The 20438-nt window shown below is 53.8% G+C and overlaps 10 protein-coding genes across 10 annotated transcripts; 3 read left to right on the top strand and 7 right to left on the bottom strand.

The window, feature by feature from the left end:
* Window positions 1–414: 414 nt before the first annotated feature.
* SNOG_14686 (hypothetical protein) lies at window positions 415–1074 on the top strand (the record flags this gene model as incomplete). The annotated part of the gene is made up of 2 exons (XM_001804817.1): window positions 415–543; window positions 571–1074. 2 exons carry the CDS (start codon window positions 415–417, stop codon window positions 1072–1074), a joined length of 633 nt encoding a protein of 210 aa, XP_001804869.1.
* Window positions 1075–1572: 498 nt separating this feature from the next.
* Window positions 1573–2331, bottom strand: SNOG_14687 (hypothetical protein; the record flags this gene model as incomplete). The annotated part of the gene is made up of 3 exons (XM_001804818.1): window positions 1573–1770; window positions 1934–2142; window positions 2190–2331. 3 exons carry the CDS (start codon window positions 2329–2331, stop codon window positions 1573–1575), a joined length of 549 nt encoding a protein of 182 aa, XP_001804870.1.
* Window positions 2332–2641: 310 nt separating this feature from the next.
* On the bottom strand, window positions 2642–3549 carry SNOG_14688 (hypothetical protein; the record flags this gene model as incomplete). Its single annotated transcript, XM_001804819.1, has 3 exons — window positions 2642–2721; window positions 2742–2903; window positions 2958–3549. The coding sequence occupies 3 exons, from the start codon at window positions 3547–3549 to the stop codon at window positions 2642–2644; spliced, it is 834 nt and encodes a 277-aa protein (XP_001804871.1).
* Window positions 3550–3862: 313 nt separating this feature from the next.
* SNOG_14689 (hypothetical protein) lies at window positions 3863–4375 on the bottom strand (the record flags this gene model as incomplete). Its single annotated transcript, XM_001804820.1, has 3 exons — window positions 3863–3982; window positions 4049–4148; window positions 4209–4375. 3 exons carry the CDS (start codon window positions 4373–4375, stop codon window positions 3863–3865), a joined length of 387 nt encoding a protein of 128 aa, XP_001804872.1.
* An 885-nt stretch (window positions 4376–5260) lies between these two features.
* On the bottom strand, window positions 5261–6337 carry SNOG_14690 (hypothetical protein; the record flags this gene model as incomplete). Its single annotated transcript, XM_001804821.1, has 2 exons — window positions 5261–5991; window positions 6043–6337. 2 exons carry the CDS (start codon window positions 6335–6337, stop codon window positions 5261–5263), a joined length of 1026 nt encoding a protein of 341 aa, XP_001804873.1.
* Window positions 6338–6944: 607 nt separating this feature from the next.
* On the bottom strand, window positions 6945–11164 carry SNOG_14691 (hypothetical protein; the record flags this gene model as incomplete). The annotated part of the gene is made up of 5 exons (XM_001804822.1): window positions 6945–8865; window positions 9066–10780; window positions 10829–10884; window positions 10937–11053; window positions 11131–11164. The coding sequence occupies 5 exons, from the start codon at window positions 11162–11164 to the stop codon at window positions 6945–6947; spliced, it is 3843 nt and encodes a 1280-aa protein (XP_001804874.1).
* Window positions 11165–12128: 964 nt separating this feature from the next.
* On the top strand, window positions 12129–13679 carry SNOG_14692 (hypothetical protein; the record flags this gene model as incomplete). The annotated part of the gene is made up of 2 exons (XM_001804823.1): window positions 12129–13163; window positions 13221–13679. The coding sequence occupies 2 exons, from the start codon at window positions 12129–12131 to the stop codon at window positions 13677–13679; spliced, it is 1494 nt and encodes a 497-aa protein (XP_001804875.1).
* Window positions 13680–15996: 2317 nt separating this feature from the next.
* SNOG_14693 (hypothetical protein) lies at window positions 15997–16530 on the bottom strand (the record flags this gene model as incomplete). Its single annotated transcript, XM_001804824.1, has 2 exons — window positions 15997–16158; window positions 16264–16530. The coding sequence occupies 2 exons, from the start codon at window positions 16528–16530 to the stop codon at window positions 15997–15999; spliced, it is 429 nt and encodes a 142-aa protein (XP_001804876.1).
* A 322-nt stretch (window positions 16531–16852) lies between these two features.
* Window positions 16853–17553, bottom strand: SNOG_14694 (hypothetical protein; the record flags this gene model as incomplete). The annotated part of the gene is made up of 2 exons (XM_001804825.1): window positions 16853–17404; window positions 17539–17553. 2 exons carry the CDS (start codon window positions 17551–17553, stop codon window positions 16853–16855), a joined length of 567 nt encoding a protein of 188 aa, XP_001804877.1.
* A 1268-nt stretch (window positions 17554–18821) lies between these two features.
* On the top strand, window positions 18822–19639 carry SNOG_14695 (hypothetical protein; the record flags this gene model as incomplete). The annotated part of the gene is made up of 3 exons (XM_001804826.1): window positions 18822–19270; window positions 19305–19453; window positions 19527–19639. 3 exons carry the CDS (start codon window positions 18822–18824, stop codon window positions 19637–19639), a joined length of 711 nt encoding a protein of 236 aa, XP_001804878.1.
* Between the last annotated feature and the right edge of the window lie 799 nt (window positions 19640–20438).

A 20438-nucleotide genomic window follows, 5' to 3' on the forward strand; every position in this document is an offset into this window, starting at 1 on the left:
AGGCGTATATAGATTGCCGATCCTCCCAATTCCATCAACTCTCATACATCTCCCTGCTTAACTCAACCTTACACTGAGCATTTCCTCACCTCACAAGTCAACAAGTCTCCCAGTGGTATGTTTGCCCCATCCCTCGGCTCTCTGTTCGATACTGGGCCCCCGCCCCCAGACCCCAGCTATTACGCCATCCAGGAGGTAGCTAAATCACCAACTTACTTCGGGAGTCAACCTTTTTCCTTCAGAAGACTTCGTCTACCAATCGACGAGCTCGGCGGAACCGCATCCAATCCACTGCCTATCACTACACCACTGACACTATATCCCGGATCGTGGTTATGGATTGTTTCTTCCTACCCTGTCATGCTCGCAACGCAGGGCTTTCTACACGCACCCGAGATAGGCTGTGTTGAAGCAATGTACTTCTTCGCCCGAGTCAAGACCACCCTGATGCCTACGCGCCCGCTTGGCTCCAAGTTTGCACTGGGTTGGACAAAACTTCCAACTGAGCTCAAGGTTTCGATCTTGGAGGTCAATCTCAAAACAGTAAGGGCCAATGGAATTTGGAATCAGCATGTGTTGTTTCATCACCTCAGAATGACGCCTGAAATTGCGACGCTCGCTAAGGGAATTTACTACACATCGAGTGCTATTAGGTTGGAAGTCGGACTAGGTTTCTTCATTTCGAGTGGTCTGAAATATCCCAGTCGCACGATGAATCACCTAGTGCATCGCCTCGAGGTCGGGCTCCGGCTAGGGAATCCAAACCAATGGTCCCAATTAGAAAAGGTGGCAAGTGGTCGCCTCGGATTCCTAGACCTTGAGCACGTCCAAGTGCACATATGTGAGTGGGGATTCAAATTCACAGATCTTACGATCGAGACGTCGGATTCGATCAAGGCGAGGATAGACCGGGAGTGCAAGCAGTACATCCAGTTTTCCTGTCATGGAGAGCTCGTTTTCACTCCCATCACGGGGAAAGGTGGGGCTATTGTGCCCGCCGCTGTTCAGCAGCGCATGCAGAATATGCTCACTTTTCGGGTCAAGTTCAAAGAAAACTTAGAGGAAGAGTTATAGATACACGGCGTCTTTCAGGCAGCAGTGGAGCGCGGATTCGGCATTATTGTGAGCTCGGGCTGTCCATTCCAGCATTCAATTGCATCTCTTCGCTCTTCCCCATCTACAACTTCCCAAACAGTTCCAGCACCGCCTTTTCCAACCAAATCGCACAGTAAGGCTCGCAGTCAGCATAACATATTCCTTCAGAAAGACCTTCAACTTCCGCAGTCACGACTGCTGTCTAGCTCCTGACCCTAGCACCCTTCAGCGATTTCTGCAGGTATGTCTTCGCGACGTCTCGATCGGCCCGATCTACCTTTATTGCTCGCGAAGCCGGACACCGCCAGTCCTCGGTTTCACACAGTATAATTTCAAACTCTGCTAGGTCGAAACGGTCAAGCCAATCTGACCTGTCACCTACGAGGAGTTCCGAATGGCCACAGGAGCGATTGTCCATGCTCAAGTTGTTACGGATAGGTACTGAAAGAAAGACGACAAGTTTACGCACCCAGTGTGTTACTGCCGGGTTCGATAACTGATTTTAGAGCGCGAGTTCTGGTTGTAGACGTCCACTGCGTCTGTGTGAGGAAAGAATTGGTTCTTGCTGTTGTACATCTCGAGCGCGAGTTCATGCAGCTCTCGATTTGCTGTGGCAATGCTCAAAAGTTTGTCAAGATAATCGTAATGCTCGTCTACAGCGAAGCAGTCGTTCAACTACAAGAGAACAGTGAAATCATTCAAGCAATATGAGCTATAACACGATTTGCAACCCACCACATCAGCCACAAAAGAAAACGGAGAAACATGTCAAACCAATCCATTCGGGAGAACAATAACTTCAGTCCAAACTGATACTCCCCTACTCAACATAAAATACCTCCTCCGTCTGCCCCCACCACCCCGGCCCTGTCGCACTCCCCACCGCCCCCTCGACCGGACTCTCCTGCATCCCATCCGTCATCCGCCACCACTCCTGGACCTTCGAATTCGCCGCCATGCGCGCCATGTCCTCGTCGAACGCGTTGCCCACGTATTTGAAGGACGCGAAGAGAGTTGGGCGGGGCGTCATGGAGAGGAAGATTGAGTCTGTTTGGATGTGAGAAGTGGTGGGATGGGGAAAGGGGATGTAATACAGTCTTTAATATTGGAATCCTTGATTTGCTCCAGGACTTCGGGCCAGACTGCGGCGTGGCATTTTTTGTATTCGTCGATGCGGGCGGGGTTGAGGTATAGCCATTGACCGATGCGCCGGGGACCTTGGTTTGTTGATGACATGGTGGGGCGAAATCTTTGGTGATGAGATCGTTGCAGTATGTTTGACGTTGTCGAGAAGTCACGGTCTTGGAGCTCGAGATACGCTAATGGAGGGGAGCTGGGTCGGAGAAGTGTATGCCGAGCGGAGGATTTGGGACCGAAGTGTGGGGAAGCTGGGAGCGGGCGGGAGCGGCGCAGGGGAAAGCTGTGTTACAAGCGGGTGTGGTAGTGTCTTTCCTTGCAGCATTTGTGTACAATTGCTAACTTCCGTAATCATTCAAATTCGATTCGAATATCTCAAGGCTCTCCTCAGCCACACTATCTTGACCTCTTATACAAGATATCTGAAATCCTTCATGCCGCCCTTCGCCTCCTCCGCAGTAATACCTTCAACCCTAGCAGTCTGCTCTGCTATATCGTTCCTGACAAACCCCATGCATCCGTGCCGTCGTCTAGCCTCTTATTCAGCCTGACAAGAACGACCCTGAAGATGAAGCAGCCTGCAATCGTAACTCCAAACATAGCTGTGACCACGCCGTAGCTGTTGCGGTATCCATTGTCCGTCATGTTCCACACGTACGATCCCGCGATATCTGTCATTTATTAGCCCTCATCCCCTGGAGAATCGTTTATGAAAGCAAACTTACTGCCAAGCTGACTAAACGCGTTAATCATCGCAATCGCCACCGCCCTCTTCGCCGGCGGTCTGGGGAACGAACTCGAAATCCACGAATAAAACACAATAAACCCCGCGTACGATGACGCCTGCATGAACAGCGCCACGTACCGCGCCGCCGTATTCAGCGTGCTCATCGAGATAATGAACCCTACCATGCCAAACATAATCGGCCCAACAATGTGCCAGAATCGCTCTTGCGTGCGGTCCGCGTGCCATGCGTTGACGAGACTCACTCCACATGCGAATGCCCACGGCGGCGCGGACATCAGGAGCGTGGTGATGTATCCGAAGCCCAGCGTGCGCGTGAGACTCGGGAAGAAGGCGTTGAAGCTCAGTCCAACGACGTACGCGGTGAACGTTAGCATCATGATGTATATCTTGGCGTCTTTGACGGCCATGATCAGGCCTGCCCAGGGGGATTCCTCGGCGCTGTCTTCGTCGGCTTCGCCCACGTCTTCGGTCATGCGCAGGACGGCGACAGCGCGCTCTTCAGCAGTAAATCCGCGAGAGTTGTGCGGGAGGTCCGGCAGAATGAAGAGGGCAGCAATGGCGATGAGCATTGTTAATGCACCCTCGATCCAGTAAAGCCATCGCCAAGCACGGTGGCCTAAAGTCTCTGTATCTTGTTAAATGAGGTCCTTAGAGCTGAGGGATGAGGAGTCGCTCATCTTCCATGTTACCCAAAACCGCCGCTCCAACCAACGAACTAAACGCATTCGAAATCAAATTTCCCACAGAAAAGAATCGCATTGCGCAGCGTCAATTCCTTTTCTCGTATACCACTTGCTCAGAATAAGCAGCGCGCCGGGCAAAAACGCCGTTTCGACAAACCCGATGGAAAAACCCGCACGGGCAAACCATGCCCAGGCGAAGTTATTCGGTGTTGCCCGAAAGCGTCGAGATCATGCCCCAAACCAGCATCACGACGGCGATGTATGCCGAGGGCCGCGGGATCCGGTTGATGATCATGTTGGAGGGGATTTGCATTAGGATCTGGTTTATCATATATCAGCCTTTTTCTTCATCACCATACTCAAATGGAAAAGGAAAAAAACTCACATATCCAACGTAAAGAATACTCAAACACGTCGCATACTGCGTATTATTGATGCCGAGATCTTCCTGCAGTCCACCAAGTCGCGCGGCTGCGATGTTATTCCTGTTCAATTCCCATCAGCACTGAAGTTTACTTTCTGTGAAAAGGGGAAAGGATATTTACCGATCCAAATAATTCATAATATAAATCAGCACGAAAAGCGAACATCTCGCATCCAACTTGCGCTTCAAACTCTTCTCGACTTGCGCGCGCCGCTCAGGCGATAGACTGGCTGCCAGACCAGCCCCTCCCATCATTCCCACCGTCGCCTCGGTGTCTTTGCTATCCATTTCTCACTGCACAAAAGGTCGGGCGCAGGAAGCGCAGTGTGCTGGGGTCGCGAGACACTTTATATACCACCCACCCAGCTCGCTCGCTCGCTTGCTCCGTTCCCCATCCGGGGCAAGACGCACGCGCATCTCCACACACCCCAGGCCCACGAAATTTTTCGTAGGCCAAGAGGTATCTTCGCTGCGCGATCGACAGGCGCATTTACCCGATGTGGTAATGCGGAGAGTGTCTTGGCTCGACGCTCGTGTGGAACACTTCTGCCGGTTGGGTTCGCCGGCAGGTGTCTGTTGAGGCACTCCGACTTTTGAGCCGCATCAGACTAAGTAGCAGGAGGATCCACTTGCGAATAGCGAAGAAGTGGGCGTGATAGGTTGTCGTGTCGGGTCGGGTCGGCTGTAGAAGGAGCGGAATGGCTGGCTTGCCTTCGCTTCGAGGCAACTTTTTCCGCTCATGTGAGGTGAGTTTGGACTGGGGGCTCCACAGTGCGGGCAGCTAGGCAATTGATGTAACTCCAGACTCGTATTCGACGGATGGCTTGAGGCGGGATGTAGTACATGCAACATGAATCCTTCTTGGATGTCTCTGCAGCTCTGTAAGTCTTTGCATAAGCTCGCGTTTCTCATGAAGAATTCGGGCTTGCTTATGCTTGTCTATCGCCAAGCAAAGTCTTAGATCCTCTTAGTCGTGCAGAAACAGTGTTGAGTATGATAGTTTTCCAAATTGCTACTAACGAGACTGAATATGCTATGAAAAAAAATCGAATTGGTATCTCAATCGGCTTCAAAAAGATTGCCTTTTTCCTCCACCATCACCACAGCAAATGATTCGCGCTTCTTGAGCGCGCGGAAAGAACAGCATGAACCACCCCAACTCCACTCAGCCCTCTACAAAGGCTCGTAGTCTGCGCTGGTATCACCGACCCACGAGTACCAGATCGAAAGAACGGTATTCGCGACAACCCAAAGCGCGCTGTATCCCGCGGCGCCCTTGATTTCCGTGCCGTCAATGGTCATGCATCGTTGGACAGTGCTCGCGAACAGGAAGGCATTGAGGATGACAGTCTGTTGGAAGAGCGTCTTCTTCCTCTTGTCAGCGGGCAGGATGTTTGCCTTGATAGTCTCGTCGAGCGTCGCAGTCGCAGGGTCAAACACCACTTCTGTAGGCGTTGCAGTACCCGATAGAGGCTGCGCAGCGATGGACGGGTTAAGCAAGAACTCCTTCGCCGCGACACCCACGGGAAGGATCTTCCAGAGCAGGCTGACGGGCGTCTCGAGATGCGCGGATTCCAGCGTGGGAATGACGAAGTAGTTGATGAGGAAGAGGTTGAGATAGTTTGTCTTCAGGCCGGCCCAGAGAATGACTATGTACACGCCGACGGCGAGAAGTGCGTTGGAGAACTGTACTTGCATGCTATTGAGCAGAAAGCGGTTGCGCAGCGGGACGTTGGCCCGGTGAGCGGCGGAGCGCGAGCGCAAGAGGTATGTTGGGACTGAGATGGCGAAGACCTCAATGACGACGTGCGCGAGGACAGTCAGGTACGAGATGCCAAAGTACGTCGCGAGGAGGTACGCGTAGGGCGCGTTGGTGAGGGTCGTGAGCGCCGCAACGTCATAGACTGCCACATATTAGCCTTCATCCACGAACGCCAACCCGTCTCAAGACTTACAGTCATAGTCAAAGTACCAGTCCATGCCAATTGTCGCGGTGTTCATGGCAAGACGCGCCGCTGGTGAGTACAGCGACCAGAAGTCCTCATCGCTCGGCACCCTGCTGATCCTCCCGAGCTCGGGAACCAAGAAGCTCATCGCAGCGGTCCAGAGCACAGATCGGATGCCGCTGTTCAGGACCACGAGAATCGGGACGCGTAGAAACCATGGCAGGCGCGACTTGGTAGTCACGGTCGTGTGCGCGCGCGGAACAACAACCGGCTCCGTGCGGTCAATCAGCTTTGTGGCCGACATCGCGAGATGTTTTGCAGTCGCAGTTGATGTAGGGGTAGTTTTGAGTGTCGGATGAAGTGGTCGCAGGTCTGGAGAGGATGCGCACCTCGCGTGGGTAGATGTGTGGTTAAGGGCGTCACGCTTGTTATTAACATCGTCATAAGCGCGCGAGCAGCAAAATCGTTTAGGCCCCGGCAACCATCAGTGCACGGGCCACCGTTCACCATTCACGTCATCGCATCACTATGAGGGCGCTCTAGCATGTCATCTTGTTTTCACTCGAAACACAGCTGAGATTGGACGAGTAGGTCGCGCACAATATGCTACTTTTAAGACACTTTGAAGAGAAGAGACATTTTGCCATCGTATTTTGTACATATACAGTCATGCGTCGTCCATACATCTATTTCCTCCAGTCGTCCATCCAAAGACACCTTCCAACCGCCTTTTTCTATACCGACCAAGAATGTCCGACATTTGGTACACGACAATGACAGTAGCCCGACGCCGTAAAACAGAGCAAGCGATGCAAAAAATGGAGAAGAGAATCATGCAGGCCGTTATGCGGTTGCGCACACCGCGATGATGGGGGGAAGCGAAGCACTTATTGAAGGATCATGTCTGAGGATCACGGCTTCTGCGTCCTCTTGCGCGGGTTCTGAGTGCGCTTCTTCGTAGGTGTCTTTGATGACTCGCCCTCAATGTACTTGAGGAGATCCTCGATCTTGCGCTGGTCGACCCGGCCAGTACCAGTGCGCTGGCCCCCAGCTGCAGCTGCGGCGTCACTCACGGACGGAGTGGCCGCGGCAGGGCGGAGAGGGTTCCTACCAGTGAGCTGGATGCGTCGGATGCGGCCCTTGGCGAGGTCGTTGAGCTGCTTCGCTTGGCTAACGGCGCTCTGCGTAAGCTGCTCTAGCCAGCTCTCGGCCTCCTTGGTGTTGCGGTCTTCAGCGCCGAGAACATCCTTGAAGATGTTGTACGACTCGCGCATGCGGTTGACGGCACCACGCATGTCCTTGTCCAAGGCGAGAGCCTGTGCAGTCTGGAAGAGCAGAGTCGCAGTGTTGATTGAAGTCTTGCCTGACACGTCCTCGCAGATGGCCAGGGATGCCTCGAACCAGATGCGCGACTCGTGGTACTGCTTCATCGCTTGCAGCATGACCGCAGCGTTATTAAGCGTGGTGATCGAATCAGGGTGGTCTGCACCGTAGATGATCTTCCACAGCTCAAGTGCGTGGCGAACGTAGACAAGAGCAGCCTTGGTGTTACCCGAGGCGTGCTCAAAGAGTCCAAGGTTCAGGTATGCCAGGACAGTGTCAGCGTGGTCCACACCAAGGGTACGCTCAGAAACGATGACAGCCTTGTGCGCCAGCTCGAGAGCAGACGCCTTGTCGTCAAGGTTGAACAGCAGGTTCGACAAGGTGTGGTAAGCGCGAGCGACTTCTGGGTGCAGGACGCCATAGATCTGCTCGTGTAGCTGTAGAGACTCGAGCAAGAGTTCCTGGCCAAGTTCCTTCTGATCCTGGGCCACGGACATGCGGCCAGCCTCAAGAGCTTCCTCAGCGAGCAAGCTCTTCGGCGAAGCCTCCTTGATGACAGGAACAATGTTGAGGATGTCATCAGCGTGGAAAGTCTGCGATGGCAGGCTGACGGCTGGGCTGTCCGCGCGTGGCGGTGTGATCGTCTTGTTCTTCTTCTTCTTGCTTGAAGTGGAGCTGCCATTGGTCTGTGGTGCCGCAGGAGTTGGGACAGCCGCTCCATTAGTGAGCGTCTCCTTGGTAAAGCCGTACTGCCTGGTCTGCAGCTGAAGACCGAGCTTGAGGGAGACCTCGCGCAGCAGCTGGAGTTCTTTGCCAGACTCAACCCATGACTCACCCAAATCGTAGCGGTATCGCAGCGCAATCTGGGCAATTACTTCCTTCTTCAAGCTCTCAGGCGTGAGCTTCTCAAAGCTGAAGTCGTCCTCGGGCGTTGAGATCATTCGCTTGATCTCCTCGTCGCACTCAGCGACGGGCTTGGCATTTGCATCAGCGCCCAAGAGGCAATTCAGCAAGTGTGCGACACAGGCCGCGGAGAACGGAGCAGAGACATTGCGCAACTTCGAGTTGGCAAAGTGCTTGAAACCACGAGCAATCATCTCCTGGACGATGAGACGCTTCAGCGCCTGGAGTCGTGGGTCAGGCTTGTCAGACAACTCAGCGATCTTGCCCAGGTAGCGGATGTTCACACCGCGCTTGTGAAGGAGCGAGCTCAATGACTGGCCGTCCATTGGGAATCCGACCTCGCCATCCTTGAGCTCAGTGATCATGCGGGGGATCACCTCAGTCTGGAGGTGGTCGCAGGCAGCGCGAACCTCGGCCTCGTCCTTGGCCCACTCTGCCTTATCCTCGTCTGATTGTGGTGTCTGTCCAGAGAAGACGTCAGGGTTCAGCGCAAACGAGAAGCCAGAGATATCAACACGGTCTTGCTCGGGCTCAGCCTCTGCCTTTTTCTCGCCATCAACCTCTTTTCCTGCATCAGCCTTCTTCTGTGCCTTGGGCAGCCTCCTTCTGTGCCTTGGGCAGCATCCTTCCGCGGCCTTCTTTGCTGCCTTTCGACTTTATCCTTCTTGGCGGCCTTCTCCTCCTCTTCATCAGAAGTCTTCTTCCCGACGAGTCAGAAGTCCTCCGTCCGAATTCTTCTTCCCGAATGAAATCCGATTCCTTCCCTCAATGGAACTCCTCTTCTTTCCTCTCCTTCTCTTCTTGGCCGGCCGCCGCGGGCTTTGTTGGCTTTCTTGTCAATCTCGTTCTTGACATACTCCCGCAGCTTCAACCTGCCATAAGACTCGACGAGCTCAGGGCGCAATGTTGCCATGCGATGTGGGTAGTTCTTCTCGCTTGGCTTTGCGTCTTCGTCTTTGCTGGGCTCGCTCCAGTGGGCTTCGATCCAGGCGACGTCCAGCGGTGTGAGGCGGTACAGGTCGAGTGCGTATCGTCGACCGTCGGTACCAATAAGACCCTTGGTCTCCACACTTCCCTCAAGCTCGTGGCGCACATTGTCCTTGTCCCAGACGGGATGCTTCTTGACGCGCAGCGCCTTGGAGAGCTGCTCGAATAGGGGCACGAACGACTTGTCGTCCGCAACAATCTCCTTACCCTCAACCGCACCATAGTCGATCTGGTGCTCTCCGGGATCCCGCTGCTTGAAAATACCAGGTACGATGCTCTGACCAACAATACGCTTTCCAAGGAAGTCCACGACAACGGTTCCTGAAGTGAAGAGGTTGGGGATGTCGAGGTTGTTGACTGCTCGCACACCGATAACATCCTTGCCCACAGCTACGCGGGCAGCCTCATCACCGCCCTCAGTGCCGAAAGTGCCAACGCCGTCCGCACCGAAGGAGTAGAAGATGTTGTTGTAGACGAAGATCTGCGCATCCTTGGCCTCAGTGGGGTTCAGGGGTGCGATTTCTCCACGAGCTACGAGCATCGCACCGCGAGTTGCAGCATCGTTGTAATCGGCGAAAAGCTTCGAGGTAAGACGCTCGCGGAAGACACGGTCGTGAACAGCCTCCTTGGGCATCTCTCGCGTTGACTGGAACTCTTCATTCCAATCGCGGAGGGTGTCAGTGTTCTCGACGCCCGAGATGAGGTAGCTCTCCTGTGTCCGCGCAAGGTCTGGCTGATGTGTGGTGAGGGAGGATGTTGGTGGCGGAACCAACCAGGGGTTGGCTGGGATCGCATTCGAGAGCTGGAAGATGGTGAGGAGCTCCTTCTTCGCGTTGTGCTCAAGCAATTGCTGGAACGACGCTTCGAAAGAAGGCGAAAGTTTCTCGAGCAGAGTGAGCAGCGAATGAGCGTGCAGGGCTTTTGGACCCTGTCGCGGCGCGGGATCAAAGCTGGCGTTCGACGACTTGTTAACGTAGAAACCTGTGACGTGGCTGGTGATATGGTGCTGCTCGTTCTCGTTGGTCATGGCGACAAGGTACAGGAGATGGCCCTTGGTTCGCAGGTGGTACGGCGGTGGATTCCATGCGGACAGAGCGATCGACTTTATGCACTTGGGCGCGGGTTCCTGTGGTGGAGGCAGCAAGTTTTTGATTGCTCCCGAAGACTTGAAGTCGTAGTCTGCCAGCGGCGATTGCTCAGGGCCGTCCTCCTTGGGCTTCCCTGACTGGTCCAAGCCCACGGTGTCGTGCAGCGAAAGACCAGCCATGATGCCGTGCAGCGCATCAGTGCGGTCGCCGGCAGCGCCAATGAGCTCTCGCACGCGGATGACATGTAACCGGGCCTCCTTCTCGTTGTATGGATCCTCCTTGACCTCAAGAACTGAATCTGGGCCAAGCTCTGGAACCTCGGACAGGTCGACGAAATCGTTGATGCGTTGTCCCTTGTGCTCGAGGTGGAAGCAGGAGTACTGGAAGGTGTTCGGCATCTCGATGATGGACTGGCGGAGGTCCTGTACCTGCTCGGCCGTCGATATCTACCACTGTAAGCTTGATGTCGTGACATGGCGGAAGTTTGTGCGGACCGTCATCGGAATCTCGAATGGCTCGTGGGGCAGCTTGATCTTGATTTGGAAGATGTCTACACATGGTCAGCTCCCCGTATACATGCCTCAGACCCAGAATATACTTACTGTCTGGCAGCTGGCCATTCGCACCGTCCTCCTCGGTCGCCTCGACCTCCCCGTTGACATCCTGCTCTTTACTGGGAGTCTGTGCTACCTCTGTGGTGACATTGCTGTTAGCCATAGCTGCACTGAACTATATGAACAGGAAACGTCGAGAGTTGTGTGGATATTTCCTGTCGCGTGCGGTGTGGGAAGCTCACCAGATTTGGAAGCGTCATTGCTGGATGCCGCCATGATTGCGAACTTCGGCGGGCACAACTACAATTCCAGTAAAGAGTGGCTGCAAAATAAAGGAACGGGTCTAGGTGACGTAGGGAATGTAACAGACAGGCGCATTAATGTACAATGGCACACGTTGAAGGTGTAAAGAGAAACGTTCTACCGTGCATCAATACGTCGATAATTTTTGCAAAACTCGTGAGACTCTTCTCCGCATCCAGCCGATGGGAAGCTAGTGCGGCCCTGTGTCGCCGAAAAGACCCCGGGCACATAACGGCCCCCATCATTCGCTACGAGGCTATCTGCAGTCAGAACCCAATCGCTGGGTCTGTGCTACTTACCATTACCTTTCCTGAAATACTACAAGGCTGACAATAGTCGCCATCAGAACAGTTTGGGTGTCGTCGGCGCAAGGTCGCGAAGATGCAGCAACCTCACTGCCTCCGACGATAGAAGGAAGCTACGGGGCCATGGCGCGCCAAGCTCATCTGTGCATCCCTATCTTCTCCACAACATCAGTCAATAATAGCATCTGTTGCATCACCTCTTTTCAGCCTCATCTCATTGTGTCGCTCACTGTCGCTCATTTTTCATTCTTTTCTTTTCGCACCTCTGTACCTCAATTGTACCTCATGCGCTAGCTGGACACGTGCGCACTCACGCGACACGTATCCCGGCAGGCGCCGCAACGGTAATAATGTTAATGCTACGACCTATATTGCGGACACAGGTCGCGCGGGCCCATGTCGCGTTTCAGCACCAGCAACCGCGCGCCTTCTTCCAGCAGATACAGCAGGCTGGTCCTGGAAGAGTGGCTGCATGCCAGCCATTGTTTGCGCGTGCTCTTAGTGGGCAATCTGGTCCACCAACCCCTGGGAACGATGCGCCAAATCCAATTGATGATGCTACGGAAAGTGCACAGGAAGAGGACGAGCGACGTGAAGCAAAAAAAGAAGCATGGAGAAGTACAGCTTGGAAGATGTTTGAAGCAGCTGCTACTACCGGTGCCAGCATCTTCATCTTAGCCTGTGTGGGCATCGGGTACACAAAGTACTACAAGTGGAACGTCCTCGAGAAGATGGAAAATGCCTTCAGGGAAGGCGATCCCGTTCTGGACCTCGCCGCGAGTGGAAAAGAAGTGCCCCGAGAGACTACCCGACATGAATTGACCCATAGCCCTGCCGACGAAGAAGACGGTGAGCGATGGATTACACGTGATGAGCAAGAGAAGATTGATCAAATCGTCAAAGGCCAGCTCAAAGGGCGCTATCATTTGTTGTTAGGCGAGAAAGGGACCGGCAAGAGCTCCATGCTCATCGATGCGATGGCAAAAATCAATGGTGAAGGCTGCTCTATGATGGAGGCTCACGCTGATCTCGAAGTATTCCGTGTCCGCCTCGGTCGCTGCTTGGATTTTGAATATCACGAGGACAACATTGGATCACTCTTCTCGATACGTGGACCACGTGACGCTGGTGCAATTTTGGACATTGAGCGCGCCTTCAACAAGCTGGAGAAGGTGGCACTCAGACGAAGACAAAAGATCGGACGACCACTCATTCTCATCATCAACCAGGCTCATCTCATTCGAGACGACGAAGATGGGCGCGACCTGATTGAACTCATCCAGCAACGTGCGGAACAATGGGCAGCCTCTAATCTAGCCACCATCATCATCAATTCCGACAAGTACTGGGTCTTTGAACGCCTGAAGCACCACGCGACACGCATGGAAGTGCACCAGATTAAAGACCTCAAGAAAGAACCCGCCATGCAAGCACTCCGCAACTACCGCATGAAGTACTGGAAAGAAAAGCCAAGCAACTCCATTCTCGAAGAAGTGTACGACAAGATAGGAGGCCGTCTGACATTCCTCAATCGCGTCGCCAAATCCGAAGACATGCTGCAAAAATGCGACCATATCTGCGACATGGAGAAGATCTGGTTCCTCAACAACTGCGCAATCCTCGGCGAGGAAATGGACGACGACGTCATGGACCAGCAGAAATATGCTGTAAGTCAGACCAGCTTTGGTTCTTTAGATTGTGATATGCAATACTAACTCCCACAGTCCACAGCCATGGTCCTCGCCAACGCGCTCTACAAAGCCTCCCTCGAAATGGAGGCAACCTACGACCCCTCCACCGGCCACATCCTGCCCGAAATCCCCCTGCACCGCGCGCGCTTCATCATGACGCGCTCCGACTTCATCCGCCAGCACCACGACCTGTCCATCTTCAGCATCGACTCGCACGCCATGGTGCGCGCCGACAGCGTGCCCATGCAGCGCGCCTTCAACGAATTGTGCTCCGAGCCGGGCTTTGAAGACTTCCTCGAGGCGACGCTCGAGCGCATTGGCGATATTGAGAGCTTGGGGCGCACGAAGGAATTGACGTTTAAGGATTTGTGGGAGGGAGGCAAGTATCGGCTTACGAGGCGGGATGGGAAGGGGAAGATTGAGGGGAGTGTGGAGATGGAGACGGTGGAGAAGAAGGAGGACGAGAACGGGGATGGGAAGGAGGATGATTGATGTGGTGGGATGGGTTATGACGGATGATGGGACGGGGTCTGGCATCCACGGAACTGGACGTGATGGATGCGGATATGTAACTCTACTGGGCGGCACGCTTTATCCTTTTTCATGCGGGAGGTAGTGATACCCTTCCCTGTTTTCTTTTCCTTGCTGTTATACCGAGTTTCTTAGACCTTGTACATCATTCCTAAGTCATATTTTCATGCTAGTCTCATCTCATCGCCTCGTGCTAGAGCTGGTCACTCTGCTGGAGAGTCACGCTGCCTAAATCTCAATGGTACAGCATGAGGTGTCGGGCATGCGGCGGCGGCTGCTGCTATATCCCAACAATCCAGCAATGCGTAGGAATTCATTATTTGCCAGCACAACCGTCGACCATTCCATTCTTTCCACTCCCTGACTTTCTGCTTATAACTCGTCTGAATTCCCAAATCCGATCCATATTTCTTTCACACTTAACCATCACACCATTGTATCTTCTCTAATCTCAACCCATATGCTCATGTATAAATTCATGAATGGCTAGAGATCAAAAGAGCGGGAAACAAAGACTCCAAGCTAGCCTGTTCTCTCGGATTTTATCCGTCAAGTAATTCTCGAACTAGGCGGTGTTTTTTTGGGGGCATTTATTATTCAATCGTCAATCATCTTCTGCGCAATGCGAATAAGAACAATGTCAGCCAGAAAAAAAAAGAAATATGCATCACATATCCGGATAGACTGAAAATACACGCTTATTGTTTTCTAACGCAATGTCTTCACACAATTTAGAAACAGGATTTCCTAATAACTACCTACTCGTGGAAAAGGCAGGAGTATTCAGCTCCGACTCCACCATCCCAATCGCAGCAAGACTCGGAATAAAATAAATATGCCAGGGCTAGGAGTTTTAATACTAGACGTCGGCAGAGAAACACATGCTATAAACGTCTGGAAAACGCAGCAGCTTTGTGGGCAAGAAATATTAAATATCCCGTGAGTATGGCAGCATGATGTCTACGAATGCGAGGAGAAGTAAGTATACGGCATCTCAATCTCTCGGGACTCGTCATGTTCAGATGTCGATGTAACGTTTGTATGAAGAATCTTCGAATATTCTGTTTCGCATGGAATCGTAATAGTGTAGGTATAGCAAATTTCGAGATTCGTCGCGTGTTCATGTATCATGCAAAGACTACAAATCATCATCATCATCATCATTAGCAATCAGGACATGATACAAGACAAGATGTTCTCCAACGGCGTGATTTTAGTATTGAGAAGAGGGGTGGATATCAAGACTACGTAATTTCCAGGAGCATCTAGGTGTTTCCCTTGCGGGAGGCATATATACTTCGCCATCGTCACATGTTCGTGAAGCTGCAAGTTTTGCGTCACTCGCGCGAGTACTTTGAAGTCACGACAGGAGGGTTATCGACAGAGACCATGACGGCATACCCTCTTATACACCAGCCTTACCAAAGCCTAGCCATCGGCAAGTCTCAAGTGTAGTATCAACGGCCCGTATGCCGTCGGCATCGTACAATCTAATACCATGCCATCACCCAATCTACTGCCGTGAAGCAGTCAGACATCACATACGGTCAGCAAGCGGTGTAAATCAGCCACTCACAAGAAATTCACGATCCAGTCACACTTGTGCCGCCATCACTACGACTCCTTATACGCTGCGACTGCGATAAAGAGACGCGAACATGCGCACCCCGCTGACTGTGGGGGGTAGGTTTCCGTAAAGCCCTCATCGGTGGGGATTCAAAGGTTAAGCCCCCTGGGATGGGGTGTATCCGCCCTCCATATTCTCACCTGGGGAACCCGCGGTTCCTCACCAACACCTGTCGTTGATGTGAGTCGCCTCCCCCGAACGGTCAGCACCGCCAAAGATGGTGTGCGAATGCGAAGTGTAAGGCTGACGGATGCGAATATTGGAGCTGCATAATCTGCTGCTTTGGGAGAGTGCGGTGGTTCCGGGCGCCTGGATCGTTCGGCTGCGAGTGAGACGCGGAGTGCTGAGCACCACAGGCGGGGGATGCGAATTAGTGGCCGATGCAAGGTTCGTTATCGGTATGCAGATTGGTGGTTCGGTGAAATGACAGGCTGCTGCTATTTTCGCACCAGAGAACCAGGCTTCAATTCTGGGCTCTCGTGTAACCTTCTGTGGGTACGTGGAGCAGCGGAAGGAACCTTGATGCGCACTGCAGTATCGATGGTGCCTACAATGCATGGGTAGGTAGCGATAACTCTGCATTTCGCAGCGGAGGCGTCATAGAATGATACGCAAGGCACGTTGCGTAAAGCCGATGCGGAATTCAACAACTTAGCTGTGTAACGCCTTTTTCGATTCGAAATTCCGATTCGAAATTCGACGAGCATTCGCGGCCTCGAGGGAGAAACGACCTGTCGTGAAGATAGCGACGAACGCCTCCACACGGAAGGATGCAGCATCGAAGTCGCATGCCATGCACCTCGGATATAGGAACTGATGTTCGTCAGCCGTAATTTTCCCATGCGCAAACACGCTGAGGGCTGCGTAACACGTGTATGACGCCGCGACCCGTGCCTAGCGAGCTTCAGTGCGGCGCACAACAGGATGCGAGGATGCGAATATGAGCCCGGAACCAGGTCCGCGAAATTTCGCCTTGGCAGATCTGTTCGTGGCATGGATGAGATCGGCGAGGAAATCACAACGCGCGTAAGGATGGGAAAGGATGGGCAGAAAATGAGCATCCGAGGCACTGGGACAGGAGGCAGAATGGTTCTGTGATTGTCGTTGAAATTGGGCGCTGGCGCGTGGAAAAATCTTCAGGGACAAGCTCGAGGATGCAATCGGGCGTCGACGCTTGAAGGTCATTTTGCTTGATCGCCGGTAAAAGTCCAAACGACGGTTCAGCTTCCCGTAAGTCCTTTGAATGAGTGGTTTGGGTTTCACCTTTGCAAAAAGGCCCGGAACGGGTTGCTCTTGGCTGTAAAAAGGCCAAGCCCTGGAGGAGCGATATTTGCTGGTGTTATTAAGGCCTACGTGAAACGTTGCAATAACCACAAGTCATATTCCCGCATTGAGTCGAGTCCACCGGCTAAGTGTCATATCGGCTGTGTGGTGAAGCAAGCCGGCCCGTCAGCTTTGATGAACGGTCCGAGAGGCTGCGGTATTCTCCCTGATGTTCCATCTGAGTTTATCGAAGCATAAACTTCGTCCACTGATGGGCGGGATTATTGAACGGAGCCATTTCCGCGGATGTTTCAGCGATGCCGCTTCTAGTAGGTGGGCAGAGGCCCGCAAGAGACTTCCACGTGTCGGGCAGGGTTGCCGTGCAGGTCGTGTCCTCTTCGATCAGCCATCCTTGCTCGCTTCCACCGGAGTGGGCATCCGCTGCAGATTGCAGTAGCGCGCTCAAAGTAGTCGACGAAACCGTTCGACAGCATCCACTTGCCCGTCTCCCCGCAAGCCAAAGTTGATGATAATCGTCAATGGAGGATGCCGTGGCGTAGCTGTCATATTGAGCGTTGAACGGGGAATGGCCGTGTGACAACGATGCTGCTGGTAAAAAGTGTGCATTGGGCGCCTGCATGAGGCCGTGTCGAGCAATCGCCCATGAGTTTGTAGGATGATCGCGCGAAAACACAGCATGTAGCCTGACAAACAGCGCGATGTTGACCGTCCGCGCACACCGGAAGGCCCTCGCCGTGTTTTTTCTTCGTTGAGGAGGCTGGTCAAATAATGATGCCTGCGATGTGGTATATGTGCCTGACTAAGGCTGCACCCCTGTCAATACCCATCCGGTAAGGGGTGTGCACATCGGCTGCGAGCCGCCCGCAGCCAATGAGCATCGTTTGAGAATGCGAATTATATTATTGGCACTGTGGCATCAGGCATTTTGTGAGGAACTGGCTGGCAGAACGGAGCACCTTCTAAAGGAACAGCACAGCGTCATGGTGACTTTCCGTGCCAAAAGCAGTGTTCACCAGGACGGCTCGTCGCCAGTGACTCTGTACGACAATGACGCATCGGGCGACAGGCGAATTTTGACAGCTGCACAGCGGGTTGTGCGTGGAACCGGCTCCAGGATCAGACCCTAGCAGGCGCAGCAGCGTTGCAGCGAGCGACGAGCAAAGAGCGTGTCCAGGTCGATGCTTGCACGGCAACCGTGTCCTTGGAACGATCGGCGCAGAGAATGCGACTGTACAGTACGAAGGAGTGAGGCTTAGATCAGGCTCTCCTGGCGACACATTCCAGACGCTATTGAATGAGACTGTTGCGCGCTGTGTAGGATGGACTGCGGGTGACATGCGTGGAGGGCGGGCGGTGAGACACCTTGCTGGATCGGGCATGCTTCCAGAAAGCATAGGATGCATACATGCAGGCTGTCGTGGCGCCGGGGACCCACCGCGAGCCGGGCAACGCTCTCATTACGGCCGTCGGCGGTGCTGTTGCAGCGTCAACGGGCGATGCCTGGTGAGGGAGGGATTGGAGAGGAACAGTTGGGTGAGGTCGGAGTGGGAGTGCGCGGTGGCAGCTTCCTGATTGAATGGGCGGCAGGGCGTGGAGGAAGGAGCGGCCCAGCGCAGCAATCATCCCACGTGGCGCGCGACAGCGATAGACGACTTCCTCTCGCCATGGTTCTCATCGCAGTAGAGGCGATACGCTCAACAGCAAGCATCTGAATCATTCGCACCAGCCAGCACATCCAGCAGGCCAGCACTCCCAGCGGACTGGGCGACAGGGCGAGCCAGCGATGGAATGGAGAGGTGAATCAGCGCGCAGCAGTGGGCCCATCGGGGAAGGAGTCCCGCGGGCTGTGAGGCGTTTCTAACCTTCCAGCATTGCTTCTGGCGCGGAACCAACAAGCGCGGCACGGCGAGTCAAGGCCCAGTGCCAGCGACGGCAGCAGCCAGAGCCAGCAGGGCAGGGCAGGGCAGGGCAGAGCAGAGCAAAGCAGAGCAGGTCGCGCGCGCTGACGCTATCTCATCTAAGCGTGCGCGGGTGTCTCACCGGGGGGGTTCCGTGTTGGAGGCGGCCCGATGAGTCGTGACTCTTGGGCGTCGACACACGAGGTGTCGTTGCGCTCGGGGAGCAGGAGGAAGTTCCTCAGAAAATCAGTGCTCACTGCTGGCCATCGTCGCCCTTCACAACCACGCCCATCCATGCCGCAGCCGTTAATGTGGCCCTGTGCTAGCGCTGCAGGTACGGCTCCTAGCGGCGCAGGGGATAACCTTTGTCGTGGATTTGGCGGATTTGGTGGATTCAGCTGCGCAGATCATCCTGGCTCCCTGTCGCTGCCGCACACAATTTCTGCCACAAGCAGGCCTGCACTGGGCGACAGGGAGCTAGTTGAAACACCCCCGAAAGTCCCGTCTGCTCCCGGCACGTCATGTAGTCTGCGCGCTGTCTTCCTGAGAAAAGCACAGTCTCTCATTTTACTTGTCTCGCCGCCAGGCCAAGGCCATTTGGCTACTCAGTTACAGGCCCCTTATTCTAGCCCACACGTTATATCAGGCACGGCGCCCTCCCGTCGGAATTTCTTACTCTCATCCTCACTCCCTTTGACGCATCCACTCATTCCTGCTCATCCGAGCCCAGCGCCTACCTGGCTGTAGACCACTGGTACACGACACTATTTAATCGAGCTTACCCACACACCAAGCCCACCCAAGCCCAGTCACACCAGCACCACACTCGTTCTCGTCCCGTTTCGTCTGTTATCTGTTTTTCCATCGGCCGTCCTCGCACAGCCCTATTCAGCCGTCGCTGACAGACATCCTGGCTCAAGCCATATGTAAGTCCGGTCCTGGTGTTGCGACGTCTATATATGGCCGCCCCGTGGAACATTGTTCTGACATAAAACACAGACAACACACCCACCAACAACATGATCTTCAGAGAGTCAGAATCGCTCAACATGGGCCGTGGCTGCTACGACACCACCGGCACCCCCAAGCCGCCGCCACCACCGCCCAAATAAGGCCCATCGTGAAGCACTCTCGACGGAACATCGACAACGCCGACTCTTTTCTTCGGCTTCGCACTGCCGGCCCTGCAATCTGGCGCAATCGCACCGTGTTCCGTTGGGAGCAGAGGGATGACATCTCGCGCGTCGTAAGTGACAGCTGCACATTGCCTTGCATGAGAATCCTGACTAACCACCATGACTGCAGCCCTACGCCAATTCCGCACCACACCACCACAACCATTCGCATCGCCACTCTCGTTTCCAGGCGCACCTCTTTCCGCCGAGCACCTCGGCACTACCGCTTTTAATATCCAGCGATCACTTCTTCGATTTCTTCCAGCAGCCTAATACCCACCGCGATTACCGGTTTACGTCCTGCGTTATCGAGCGACTTCACTGTACCCCTTGCGTCCTCCTCTTAGCGACTCTCCTTGCGGCAAAAAGTTCTTTCATCGGCGTTTTATAGACTAGGATACGGCCCAGGCATAGATACCAAAAACGGATTCTTTCTTTTCTTTTCGGGACATATATGGGTAGACTTCCATTGCCTGCCTTCGCTGGCATCAACGGCATGGGTCATTTTGTACAATAGCTCGGCTGGGTCGAACCTCGCGGTTCACGACCAGCACACGATTTTGCTTTCACGACGGCCATCTGCGCAACGGCTTAGATGGGCCGCCCATCCGTGGCTTTTGGGATACTACTAGACGGTGCCTGGGCCTTTTGACGGTGTCTCGCGACACCTGGCTGTATAGTATAGAATAATCAAATCTACACCTTTTGCGATAACACATTTGCGATGACGTTGCGT

Source organism: Parastagonospora nodorum (assembly GCF_000146915.1).
Source record: "Parastagonospora nodorum SN15 chromosome Unknown scaffold_33, whole genome shotgun sequence".
Lineage (NCBI taxonomy): Eukaryota > Fungi > Ascomycota > Dothideomycetes > Pleosporales > Phaeosphaeriaceae > Parastagonospora > Parastagonospora nodorum.